The 14,331-nt window shown below is 33.9% G+C and overlaps 2 protein-coding genes across 4 annotated transcripts in view; one reads left to right on the top strand and one right to left on the bottom strand.

The window, feature by feature from the left end:
* Positions 1-2,238: 2,238 nt before the first annotated feature.
* On the bottom strand, positions 2,239-5,593 carry LOC106714323 (palmitoyltransferase ZDHHC6). The gene is made up of 8 exons (XM_045678894.1): positions 5,416-5,593; positions 4,910-5,091; positions 4,710-4,794; positions 3,819-3,946; positions 3,305-3,475; positions 3,010-3,216; positions 2,576-2,760; positions 2,239-2,497 (listed from the first exon to the last, which is right to left on the bottom strand). Exons 1-8 carry the CDS (start codon positions 5,468-5,470, stop codon positions 2,332-2,334), a joined length of 1,179 nt encoding a protein of 392 aa, XP_045534850.1. The 5' UTR covers positions 5,471-5,593; the 3' UTR covers positions 2,239-2,331.
* A 342-nt stretch (positions 5,594-5,935) lies between these two features.
* The window catches only part of LOC106714324 (moesin/ezrin/radixin homolog 1), a 35,755-nt gene continuing 27,359 nt past the window's right edge, over positions 5,936-14,331 (top strand). The window contains exons 1-3 of one of the 3 annotated variants that reach the window (XM_045678890.1): positions 5,936-6,064; positions 6,406-6,439; positions 7,291-7,344. In XM_045678890.1, coding sequence (XP_045534846.1) covers positions 6,428-6,439; positions 7,291-7,344 — 66 coding nt within the window. In that variant the 5' untranslated portion in view covers positions 5,936-6,064; positions 6,406-6,427. Of the gene's footprint in view, positions 6,065-6,405; positions 6,440-7,290; positions 7,345-12,014; positions 12,175-14,331 lie in introns of those variants that run through there. The other 2 variants (XM_045678892.1, XM_045678891.1) reach the window with 2 other exon arrangements.

The raw sequence follows: 14,331 nt of genomic DNA, 5'->3' as shown, positions 1-14,331 counted from the left end.
ATATTACGAGTATAAGGCGCAAGCGGGAAATGGCCATATGAATAATCTCCGAATCATATGGACTGATTTTGTCGAGACTTTCAATAGAACTTAGCCTAAGTTTTTTTAACTGCGCTTACGAAATCTCGGGCGAGCGCTAATCCGATCTATAGTTTAGTTATATAATATACTCAAATAGAATTTTGACGATTGGGGTGATGTACTACTGCCTGTACGATATTAATGACATAGCATGCACTAGTTACACACACTTATATACTTCACTGACAATGATGGACAATTGACCTTTTCAGTCATTTTTTTATCGACCATCCAACTTCACGGAATTAGAGAGCTAACTAAATTTAGACAACATAAGTTTTCTATTAAACAGTGAGACATACTCGTATTATGGTAATATTCAAAAGAATATCAATCTCAAATCTCAAACAAAATGCAGTAAGAAGGGACATAAACGTAAGTATGTTTAATACATCTCAAATTTAAAATGTCACCTATTTACTTCGGCCGATACCGACTGCGAAATAACAATAATTATACAATATAGATATGTTACAAGAAAGAAGAGAACTTTCTTTAGAGTTTAGAGGGTTTTCATGACATTATTTTGTTACTTTTCAGTGCATTTTGTTTGAGATTGTTTTTTTATGTTATTGTAAAGGTCACTTGTGCCGACGACATTTCATATATTAATTTTAGTATAACACAATTTAACATTATTTCACTAACATAATTATTTTATCTTTTTCCTCATTCTTTCTCGTTTTGTCGTATACTTTTTTTTGTAAACAAACAAATTATCTTCGCTATTGTCTTTGCGCAGCGCACGTGCATCCCCGACCATTAGAAGGGTTGGGGCCATAAATCCATCGAGTTCGTTATCGCATTCTCTGTGCGGCTGTCCATTTCATCCTTTGTTCATATTTTTGTTGTTGTTAAAATTATTTTTCGTTGACTATGAAGAAGCCCCAAAAAAACAAACGACAGTAATAAACACCTAAATCCCTTTTGTTTTTGAGGAACGTTTATTGCGTGCACATTTCGTCTTTCGTACTTTTAAATTTATTTTTCATTGTTTGTTTCTTATCTACGCAATGACAAAAAAATCCTATTTGTACGCTTTTTCAAATGAAACATAAACGATTGTTTTTATATTTTTTGCTGTCTTTAAACTTCAATATTAAAATAAACATTTTCGTCGCCAACAAAGTTTAGTTGTAATTTAGTTACGACGTTGAAGAGTTATGCACACTTGATTATTTTGATTGCAATTCAACGCAGTGTTTATCTATATATATAAGTGTACAATTATTGTATTTAGAATAAAGTACTTTCGTACCTTATGTTGGTTTTATAACAAAATCATGTTCTAAAAAAAGTGATGTTAAATAAATGAAAACTAGTTTTAATGTGAATAAAATGTAATATAGACTTTTCGAGATATTTGTGTAATTGTGAAATAATTAATAAACTTTGAAGGTGTCTAGCGCCTAAACTTCGCAATATTTGATGGAGGTAAGTTTGTTTAAATCGTCACTATTTTCTAACAAGGATTCTGTGGTACTCTTTTGATCACGTCTTTCCCGGCCGCTCGGTGTATTGTATAACACGTATCACACTCGCTCGTTCTCGTTCACCATTCGACTCGTCGACGGTCGCCGAACATAGCCGAACTTACGAATGTAGCCTGATGCATAATTTAAATAAAATGACAACACGTCAATAAGTGTCTATTGTAACAATTAACGGACTAAATTAACGGAAGTGAAATTTAACGGAAGTTAACAAGAGCGTTAACACTTTTTGAATTTAACTTAAAAGTTAATCCGTTAAGGAAAATGTTAACTTCGTTAATTAACGATTAACGGATTAACGAGTTAATGCCCAGCTCTGGTAATAGTAAATATAAATATATAAGTCTTTTAATACACCTGCTTAAAAATATTATTACCATATCATAGTGTTATCAATTTGTTATAGAAACATTTTTTAATTGTAAAAAAAAAGTTGATATGAAAAATTCCATCTAAAATGTAACACTAAAATCATGAAAATTTCTGAAACTTGACAATATTGTTAGTCAGTGGTGTCTTTAAACTAATATTTCATAGATTAAAAAACATATCTACTTTTAATTTACAACTGAACTCGAAAAGGTTCCCAGTTTTTGTTTAAAATCTAAAAAAAAATATATGTAATTATGTAAAAAGAGAGTACTTGCACAACTGATTTCCTGCAGTTTGAATATAAAATATTTATATAAAAAATATGTTTACCTCAAAAAATATAAACTTAAACGAGTCTATAAGCGCAACGCGCTTGTAGTGCGTGCTAGTCGGGCTTGGCGTGCGTGTGCGCATGTTCGTGAGCGTGCTCGTGGTCGGAGGCGCGGGCGAGCATGTGTGCGCGCGCGTCTGCCGGCACCGCCACGGCGCTGGGGAACCAGCCACGCGGACCTCGCGCTTCTTTCACCACCAGCTCACCGAACAACCAGTGTCTGAAAATGTTACAATTGTAAGATATGTTCTATTCCACAAAGTAATACATTTTATTTGTAATAAGTTATTGTATGTACCTGCGCTGTCTTGTAGCACGTATGAGGTCCCCGGGGCGCAGGGTCAGGCGGGGCTCGGCGCTGCAGGGTGCAGAGAGCGCAGCGCGCGGCCTGCGCAGCGGCACCCACTGCCCGCCGTAACCCTCCGCAGCCACGAACAACCGCGACCGCTGCCGCTTCTCCTCCTTCTGCGCTATCTGCTCCATCTGACACACAGATACAATCACCTACACTATTCTACATCGTCCTACACCAGATGCGCCTTCTACATTTCGATTTTTTTTTCAACCCCATCAGACCTAACATTTTGTCATACACAACTACTCGTGGTACATTCCGAACTGCCAACTTGTTTGAACCTAAGTAAAATTTCTCAAAAATCTTGCTCAAATGCCGATTTAAAGACACATATAAACAGTAATATTGCAACTTAAATCTAGTATGTATGTACTTACAGTGAGGTCGTACTGCCCGCAACCGATGCGCAGTGGCCAGTGCAGGCCGTCATAGCGGTGGCTGTTGAGCAAGAAGCGCAGGTTGCAGCGCCAACCCAGGTCGTAGGGGAACACGAACGCAGGCAGACCTTGCTCCTCGCGACGGTTTACCGCCTTCTCCATTATCCAGTCCTCAATTGTTGTTCGGTTGCGGAGGATTCCACGAATCTTGAAAAAAAAAGAATATGGCAATAAATTGAAAACTTACTCCTGTTTGGAATATAAAATCTGAATGGTTTTCTGTATATGAAATCACCTGTAGATAAAGCAGAGTACCAACAGCCAGGACCACTCCCACTGCCATACCGACAGCCAGTAGAGTCAGCAGCAGCGTGGTAAGTGTGAGGTAGACAATGGGCTCGTGGCCTGTGCCATTGTGCAAGTACCACACGCGGTTGATCGCGTGGTACACGCAAATTGACAGCACCTGAACATTAAAAACTAACTTCTGTTTCCTTGCTTTTTACAATTTAAACCAAATTTTACTAATATTATAAAGACAAATGTTTGGATGGATGGATGGATGTTTGTTACAAGGTATCTCCGGAACGGCTCATCATACTTGATGAAATTTAGAACAGACGTTGAACCTAGTTTGGAAGAACAAATTGGCTACTTATTAGTTTTTTTAATGACTGTTATATGGCAAGAAGGTTGCCAGCAAAGTATTATTTCAAAAATGAGATTGAAAAAAAAATATTATGGTGCTCTATGTTAACTTTTTGCGTCTTTTTTAATGTGTTTTTTTTTTAATAAACAATAGTACTCACTATAGAAGCATGCAAGCATCCCAATACAGCTGAGATCAGAAATAGAGTGAAATAACCGTGGTTGCTGTGGCCCACGCAACAGTTTATCCAAGGGCAATGATGATCCATTTTCATTACACAGTAGCCACCTAAAAATACATCATTAAATATACACAATTGTTTATTCATTATCAGAAAAAACTGAAACAATAACGTAAAATATATAAGATCTTAAACTTACTATTACTATACTATTTTTTTACTCAACAATGATAAAATTAGTAACAAATTAATAATTATAAAAATCCTGTTAAAACCTCAATATAATAATTTAAACAAAAAAATAACAATAATTTAATTAATTAAAATGGTTAAGCCATAGAGGGGTGAAGTGAGTATGTGGAGAGTAATTGCGGCTTTTTATGAGTGGAACTATTATTACAAGCATTATTTTTGTGTGTATGCACACATACATTAATATATTTATTGGAATCAACCAATATTTAGGTTTTCTATGATTATTTTTTTTAATTATTATTTTTATTGTTTTTATTTCTTAAATATGATCAGTATCAAATAGATAACACATTTTTTTTTTGGTAATTACAAAATAACTATGTATAATTACAATATGATTCCACTTTTTTGTCTATTTCACACATTAAAAAGTAATGTAGACTATTTAACTTATTGAACCATTTTTACAAGCCGTCATGTTACGTTAAAAGTAAGGGTGGAGTGACCGTCATAAGATAGATGATGACTGTGACTAGTCTGAAAAGACTGTAGCAACATAGAATACTCAAAACCAGTGTTTGAACCTTTTCTCTTTATTTCATTGGTGTAAATTGAGCTTAATTGCTAAGTATTTTTTGTGTATACTAAATGGGTATTGTATGAAAAAATATTTACATTGCCTGCAGTGATGTGACCGTGGCGCCTTGTAGCCTTTACAAGTTGCACAGTATTGTAGCTTTGCAATGTCCAATTCATTGTCCTGAAAATAAACATAATTCATAAAGATTTATAGGTCTTTATATGATTAGCTGTATGCATACATTTTTTTTTTTCTTTCTTATAGTTTATCAAAAATTAACTTAAAAATGACTCACTGGTCTCCACCCTAGTGGTACAAAGCCGGGTCCTTCAAGTAAAGACTGAAGGAAAAAGTATAGTGTGGAAACTGCTAGACTTAAGAAGGTAGCGGCATGCAGTGCTGCAGGGATGGACTCGTGTGGTGGCCACCACATGCCTATCAAGTGCACCATCGCCCATGTTATTAACTTGATAATGCCTGGGAAGATCATTATAAATCATAAATAAAAATATATGGTTATATTTTACTGCAACAAATAATGCTGAATGTTCATTAAATTGATTTAAAAACTTAGGAAATGATCTCATCTACTTTGTTTGGAAGTTTTTTTGCGGTTTTTGCTTTATTTCGAAGAAAAAATAAAAACCGTAAACAAACTGAATAGGTTTGGTTTGGAACAATATAAATTAAATAAAAAACTGGATAGGTTAGGTTAGGAACATACACAGTAATTAGTTTTACATAAAGTTTTACCAAACATATTAATCTAAATTACATATATCATATATTTTCATTACTCACATAATACCGCAATAGGACCCCAGTGCAGTAATCTGCGAAATGGAGATGAACCCATTGTTATTGTAAACAGTTTTTTCAAGATTTTGATCAGACCAGGTTGTTAACTAAATCCCCGAAATAATTTTTAGTACAACAAAAATAAAACTTCTTTAAATCATTTTCAATGCTGTAAAAACACAATTAGACTAAAACAAAAACCTTTTCATTCTTTTTAAAAACTCTTCGCTTTGTTTTGAGCACCCGGGTCATGTTTTATTATTGACATTAGCCTTTGACAGAATGGCAAATGATGAGTGATGGCTTTCGTTAAAAAATAGTCAATTAATAAAACAAAAAACAGATTAAAAAGCCATTGATTGGTCGACTTTAAAAGTGCAAAGGCATAAACAATTTTTGACAAACTTTAATTTGGCGGTTTCGCAAATAAATTTCATGTACATTTAACTTAAAACTACGCTACAAATCTAAAAAATATGGTAAATAATTTAGTAGATTTCATGTTTGAATACCTGGCTACACTAGATCCACGTCACACAAGCAGTTGTCACATCACATTGCGATATTTTTGTGGCTCTTTTGGGTGTGTGCTTTCTTCATGTGTGTTGTGCTACTTATGTGGATTATTAGGTGATATTCTTGTTTTTACCGGGTAAGTTTCGGCATAGTATGATGTCACAAACACCCCACTAAAAATCTTAACTTTACACCTAAGTGTATCGGAATGTACTTAACATTGCGCACATTTGGAACCCGGTGCCTAGCAATTTAAAGTAACCTTTCTATTACAGCTATTTGTGGGAAAACAATTCCAAACGAATGATATATGTTGATATGTGAAAGCTTTAACCATATCAGTGTGTTTACTTGTGTTTACCCAGTCACAAATTGAAAGTAGACGTCACACGGAGCAGAGAGTAATGTCTGTCAACCGCTTTACTAGAGTTGGAATTCGCTAGTGGAATTATTCACAAAATACTTTTGTCCTTGCAGATTGTGATCCTAAACCGCCAAGATGCCTAAATCGGTAAGTCAATTTATATTTACTTAGCATAAGTACACAAAAGTAGTATTCGCGCGTCGAATAAATTAATTGTTATAGATGCGTGATTTTACTGATTTCACCATTGCAATGTGACCAGGCGGCATATTAAATCATCGAACAAACATTTGAAATCTCATTATCAAGTCTCAAATATTTATGGTACTGAGTAAATACGTAAAGTGGTAATTGTATTATGAAGTTGAAAGTAGTTGGTGTGTTAAAAGTAAAAGTGTTGTATTAACATGAATCGATAAGAATTTATGTCGTAATGTAGAAGAGTTATTATAGGTTATCATGTATTAAATAGAGATAAGATGGAGATATTCTTATGTGATAAAAATTTAAACTTGTAGAATGTACAATGTACATTATAATATACTTGTGTTACTGGTTGTGTTATCAATGTTGTTTTTAAAAAAAAGAAACATTAATGATTAATTAATGTTGTTAACTTAATGGCATAGAGTATAAGCATTTTACAGGTCCCTGACTTAATTTTACATATTGTTAGAACTTACTCATCAAAAAGTTGCTTTTACACTTGTTATATATAATAAACTATGTGGTTAATATGTATTCTGTTTATATGCTTTTCATATTTAAGTCAACCAGAGAATTATAGTATTTGATATTATTTAGAGTTCATCAAATTTCAATTTTAAAACTTTATCAATGTTTCAAAAAAATCATGTTCAGGTCAGTAAATATGTAGGAATTTTACATAATTTATGTAAACTAGGATAATTGCCACTTAATACTATTATCATATTAATCATAAACTTTTAAAGTTTTCGAACTACGAATTCATAGACGTATTTTGTTAATTTTTCCAGATACTAAGTTATATTAGCAACGCACTTGACTTAAACAGCAATGACAGTACTCTGGTTAGTCGCATTTGACACATTGATTTGCATTTTGTTGTTATTTTGCCCTTTTACATGTAACTATACATTGGTATGCATATGCTAGTTAATTTTATTCATTATTAGTCAAAAGATAAACCTACTAGAACTCTATTGGTTAAAATGTTAAGTAGGAATGTGGAATGTTTTAACACTCAATATGTATAAATAAAACATATTTTCCTTGTAAATAAAACATTCACTAATGTTATTTTGTTGTTTTTTCTGAATTTATGCCATTTTATAAATTATTAGTAAATACGGAATAGGTAGATAGATAGATGTTAGAAAATTATTAATTGAACAATTTTAAGTAGTGGTTACGGGCATTAATGTATATTAGAAATAGACGTCTATGTTCATGACACCTTTTAATGACTTAAAAGTCAAGCTTATATTGACAGTGATGTTGAGTATGATAAGGAAGATACAACATGAAAGGATTTATTTAATTCAAAACATAACCAATTTTACTAACCGAATGGTAACAGTAGCTACGAATTTGTGTGTTATCTTAGTTATTGATAATGAATTCTTTACAATATAAAACATAAGTACAAATTATATATTACAATGCATATAAAATCATAGTGAATCATAATTGGTACTGTATATTATTGCTGTAGTACACTGGCTGTAACTGAACCTCCTCCATGTTCAGTCTGTTTACTTTGTGGAACATACATGTTTGTAAATAACCTATTTGTGAGTGTGTAGATGTAGAACATTAGCTATTCAATTATAATTCAGTGTTTGTGTGTGAGTGTGTCAAAAGCAACAGTTTTACCATTTGTTACATAGTTTAGAAAATGAAATATATTCATAATGGTAATAATTTTATCAAGGTGTCTAAGGATGAACGTATGCAAGCAACAGTTGTAAAAAAATTGGTACAAAGTGCATTTTTTAATTTTTTTTATGTGAACATACATTGACATATCTTGATATGGCACAGCTACATGTAACTGCTTATAACTAGTTTAAATATAGTTAAACATAGTTTGAATGGATCGTCTTTATCGTGTTAGAGTGCGATGTATGTCATGCCAATAGTTGTGTAATATCCACGCTTTCGGTAAGTTAGGGATAATCCATACGACACATAAAATAACTGATGTACCATAAGTTCTGAGTTAATAATGAAAATCTGTTTATCCACACTAGAAACACGTTTAACTGCGATAAGAAAAACTTGATTTTTTCCTAACAACATGCTCGTAACCATGTGTTGACTTACGCACAACTTTCTTTTAACGCGTTTTGTCAGTTGCCGCGCAAAAAGGTTTTCAACGCATTTCCGGTCGCGTGGTTCACTGCGCTTATTATTTTCATCAATGAATTTGTTTTTATCTTTTGTCTACGTTTTAATACTCCGACATTTGGTTCAATCAATCATGTTTACTACTTTGTCTAGGGGACAGATCGTATTACAATTCAAAGGTCGGATTAAATTATTGTTCAATAATAAGGTAGATTATTACGTTCGAGAATGGAATAGTTTTATATACGCATTAAACTATTTTCTTAAAAGATTTTTGGTCTCTGCCTACCCCTATGAGTTACGAGTGTGAGTTATGTTGTTGTTATTTTTTGTGACATATGGTATATATGGTCCTGTAATAATCAACATTTCATAGTAAACAAGGCATAATAATCAATGTGTCCGTCCACAAGCATACACATAAACTACTATATAAAAATAACATTAATACATTCATTCTAAAAACCAGATTTTGAGGCACCGAAGAATTCAAGCTAGATTGTATTGGAGGGAAACAATATAAAATGTAATTTAATGTTTTTAAATAAACACGATAAATGTTCCTGTTTTCGTTTCTCATGTGGTAGGAATATTTTAATGTTTTAATCAGCAGCTCGCTACGTTTGTATATTCATTTAGCGTTGATCATTTTGATAAGTCGATTTGTGTTGAGTGTCAGTCGAGCCTCTCCTGCGAGTGTTTCATTCATTATGCAAATGTGTGATGGCCCCAGACTTTTTATAGTGGAATTTTATGTTCTAATGATTCATATTGTTGGCACTTAAACTTTTTGGTTAAAATATAGATTATTGACTTGACTTATTGACATTGGCATGCTAAGGCGGAGGGGCTGCTCATCCCATAGCGCCGGAGACGTTGCAAATTTCTCTTGTTAGGGAACCAAATTCTGCCTATTTCATATGTTTTTTTTTGTTATTTTTTTTTAATTTATTTAAACAGCATACATGACTTATGGCTGTATAAAATAAAAGCCTTTGCCCATTTTTTAAATAAAACTGTCAAAGTTACGTCAAAAGTAGTGGAAAATCTAACCTAAAATACGATTTTATTTATTCAATAACTAAAAATCTACAAGTCTCCGCAACTTTTAACCGTGGCTAGTAAGTCCTTACATATAATTGTGTTCTCCATAAAAGCTACAATCGCCAACTCGACCGTCAATAATGTATATTTTAGCCATCTTTTTATTCTCAAAAATATAATTTTACGTATTTTTTAAGGAACGTAGTGAACATAAGTTGTCATATCTAGTGATAATTAAAAAAATATGATTCAATTATTGTACGCAAAATAAATTTAATCAACAATACATCAAGTTATTTTGAAGATTACCTGTTGATTACTATTTGATCTAGTTAGTGCTACTTCCTGGACTATTTTCATCTATTCAAAGATCCAGTAAATATGTGTGTAAATAAGATTAGAGTAAAAAGTTAGTTAAGAAAACTAGACAATGTAATCTTTTAAATATGCAATTTAAATAAGTAGACAGTACTATAAGCTATGTATGACTTACAATGCATGCCATTAGCATTAATTACTCCATGTCGGTTACAATACCGCCTCTAACAAGCCTTCGAAGGGATAAACGATGGATCCGATTCCGGTTACAGTAGCGTTACGAGTAAATCTTGTTATGTGTCCACTAGTGTGGAAGTACCCTAAGCACGCTAGAATGCGTGTCAGAGGAAGGAAACGGGAAAGTGGAACGAACGTTATCTGCTTACTGGACACTGCACCCATGCACTAAAGCAGTACTTTTATAACAATCATGTTCTGTTACAAATTAACACTTCTGATAATTACGTCGCTTGATCATGTACTCACATCTAAATATTGCCATATAAATTTATTTCTACCAATTTTGGGAGATATTTTAATTCTTTTTTTTTCACGCTTACATATCAGTAAAGACAACTGCACTTGAATGTTTGAAGGTGACATTAGTTTATCCCAATTCAAGCGTAAAACATTTTACATCTGCTATATAACTTGTACATATAGTACATATAATATGAATAGGCATATCAACTGAGTCATGGCGGAGGTTGGAAAAAATGTACCATACAGTTGACGTGACGTCATAGTCCTCGCTTGATCGTATACGGGAAGTATTTGTCATATTATATCAAGTAATGAACGAAAATAAACTAATAAACAGGTTTACGTATCGTTTAATACCGAGAATAGTCTTGATTTCATGTCTTCGTTAAATAACGTATGCATCCTTGCTATGGATCATTGAGCCTCTGAAGTTTTGATTTATCAATGACGAACAACTTTCTGTCTGAACTCAAATATTGTTAGCTCCTTATTTATATATGCTTTTATGCAAACATTCTGGCAGTTGTTTTCTAAGTTTCCACGTTACAATTACTAGGTTGGTAGATGCACTCTCAGACAATAGTGATTTTTGTACCCTTTGAAAAGTGTTCGGACTAAATATCGCCTCTAATTTTTAGTTATATACCATTGTCCACATTATAAATTTACCAGTCTCCTGTGGTAATCAATTTGTACAATATGATTGAGACTCCTCGACTATATTTTATAGTTTTATTCGTATGTTGCGGCATGAGTTGTTGCGTGTCGTATTGAAGGGCGCACTGTGTATTGTAAGCCGTCTACAATGCTAGAAACAATTGCTTTTGAATAATTCGCACGAGAACAGGGTGTTGTTGTGCGGAGAAAGATTTTGTTACGCTCAACAACAATTATTGTGTCGACTTATATTTTTTATAGATCAAGTTATTGTGTAATGTTAGTTAGTCAAATACTGTCATGAGCTAACTCTACGCAGTAACCAATCTTACCTGACCTGTAACAACCCTTGTAATTGCGTGGAAGCTGCTTATCGTGCAGTACCAAAGATAATGCCGTTTGAGATTGCGTTTATATCTCTTGTGTGATGAGAATCATCTTGTTTTATGTTATTCCAAATAAAACCAATTGGTGGCATGGTTTTGCAACAGAACCCTTGCCAGTAAAGTGTATAATAAAACAAACTTGTCGATTATCGATTTATAGCCTCCGCGGCCCATAAAACTTCTTGCATCGTCTTTCCGTTTTCGTCTCTTTGAAGTCCTCACTAACAAAGAGGATTGTCAGATTTGAAAGGCTTCTCTTTTACAGAGAAGATAAGCCGATGGATGTTTTGTGCCAGAATCTTTGAATAAGATTCTGGTGTATAAGTTTGATGAAGGATGATAAGCTAGCCAAATTACTCATTGCTTCTCAGGTTTCACTAGTCACCGTCATTGGTCGTCCTTGTAATATTATGAACATTTAACTAATCAAGGTATAAGTTAAAGTTAAGGGGGAAGTAGCGCGGGGGTGGTATGGAGGCTCCGCCGCGCGCGCATTCCGCCGCCTCTGACTCAGTCAGTTGCCTGTGAACCGGCGCGAAGTACAGACGCGCCTTTGTGTATCGTTTTCACCTGCCCAGGCGCACCCGGTGATTGTGACCGTGACATTTTGTGTGCCACCACAGTGAATCCAACGCGACCACAATGGTCGCCGGCGGCAAACAGGTACATTATGTAACTTGCTTAGCCATTGTTTGCTTCTGCTCATTCAGTATTACTGACCAAATGTTTTGTGAAGGGATTCACTTATCGTACTTGTGTCCTCACACGTTTTTTATAACGTGCGCTAATGTCTCGTATTATGTAATACTTTCGCTTTTATTAGTTAGCAACAGGCTCAATGTCAGTTGTTTCGTTACGTGAATAAGTTTTCATGTATACTCAATTCATAAGTCGCGCTGATGTCATCGCGAGTGGCGAGGCAACGCGCTGGCGCTGTCGTTGCCATGTTAATGCAAAACTCCGGGAACAAATCCTTAGGACACCACTAATTACGTTAAAATCCTCGGGATTTCATCGAAGAATTAAATGATAATTGAACTTCTTGACATAAATTACTTGGTTAATTACTTGGAATGTTTGATTCTTTTAAAAATGCTATATCTTCCATATTGCCTAATGCATGTTTTACGAAGAACCATAAAATATATTTATTTTCCTTATTATCAAAGTTACTGCTTTAAAGTATAGCTTCAGGTGCATCGAAATTTACCTTCGAAATACAGAGAAACCCTTTCAACTATACAACTCCCGTCTCAAGACGGGGGTCGGTTTTACTTTTATTTGTTTTGGGCGAAGCAGACGCTCAACCGTCGTTTTATCTCCATCCCTGTCTGCGCTGGGCGAGAGAGCGAGACGAATAGACATTCCTGTTTCTCTAACGTTTCCAAGTTTAAAATATAGTGTTCGCGAATGGAACCGCGTCTTGTGAATTGGCTTCGTGATCGAAGACGTTTACGTTATCGGTTTGCCGGCTTTATTGCTATAAAGGCAACGGTTTTATAGTGTCATTAAATTGTTTAAATGCTTCTACGTGTGCGGATGACATGCCTCGCCGCCGGACGCTTTATCTAATCGTCGTTTTGGCCCTGAATTAGCTACCAGCTCATTGTTTATTCTGACCTAAGTGCATACACACCAACGATCCTTGCTACTTTATATATTAAGTTACAAGCCCAGATTAAGGCTACATTATGACCCCAGTTTCAAGGCTTAATTAACTGGAATGTACTGGTTTTTGTTCTGTTGATGTTTATGTGTACTTCTTATTAACATTATTTCCCTTTGACATGAATTAACAAAACGAAAGTTGAAATGTAACAGAGCAAGATATTCGTATGTAAGAATCCAATAAGCAAAAACTAATACAGATAAACGATATCGATATAATAGATCGATAATCGATATAATTATTGATACAAATCGAATTAGTTTCGAAACCCCGATTGTTATCATCAGTGAGGCCCACTATATAATACTTGATACTAAATTAAAAAATCACAAAGTTTTAACATGAGCAATTATTACTGATGTTACAGCAGTAATCTTTACAATATTACATGGTAACGAAACAATGTAATGTACATTATAATAGTTTTTTATCATAGTTGCCGTCACTAAATCACATGCGAAGGATGAGCCAAGGTATTTCCTGTACTCGTGTAAACGGACGCAAAAAATCTACAGGTCACCGATTGTTCACAAATGAGCTACTCGTAGTCTTGAGTAAAACTTATTTATTATTATATTAAAATAAAAAATAATTCACGTCACATAACAATGGGCTGGTCAGATAACTTCCGTATAATGTTTAAATTTGTAAAAAAATTATAAGTCACAAAAATCCTTGTCACATCAACTTTGCCTAATTAATTTCTTCATGTCATACTATTACATATAGACAAAGTGCATTCGCTTTGAAGCGATGCCATAGCTTTCGTTATTGTGAGTTCTGTGCAGTTTTGAACTTCTTTGCGGAATCGCTTCGGAGCTAATGCACTTACATATACAGTGCAGATGTTGAAAATGTCTGTCCATTTCTTTATGTAACTTTCATCTCTTTTTAATATGTAAAGCTACTTTTAATTTATATTTTGAGGGTAAGAAGGTATTTGGTTTAACCATATAATAAATGTCAGACTTATAAAACCTTTGTTTATTAACCTTCACTTTAGTAACTAAAGGAATCCAATTTAAATCATCTTACCCGAAAATATTCTTGACTTTTATACGACACTCTACTTATCCCTCTTATTCGTTTGCCGTCCGGACAGGTAACAGTGTGTGTTTTTTAATAAAAAGAACCATATAAAACTTCATTCT

Source organism: Papilio machaon, chromosome 8, assembly GCF_912999745.1.
Source record: "Papilio machaon chromosome 8, ilPapMach1.1, whole genome shotgun sequence".
Taxonomy (NCBI): domain Eukaryota; kingdom Metazoa; phylum Arthropoda; class Insecta; order Lepidoptera; family Papilionidae; genus Papilio; species Papilio machaon.
This window is presented reverse-complemented; position numbering and strand designations above follow the sequence as displayed.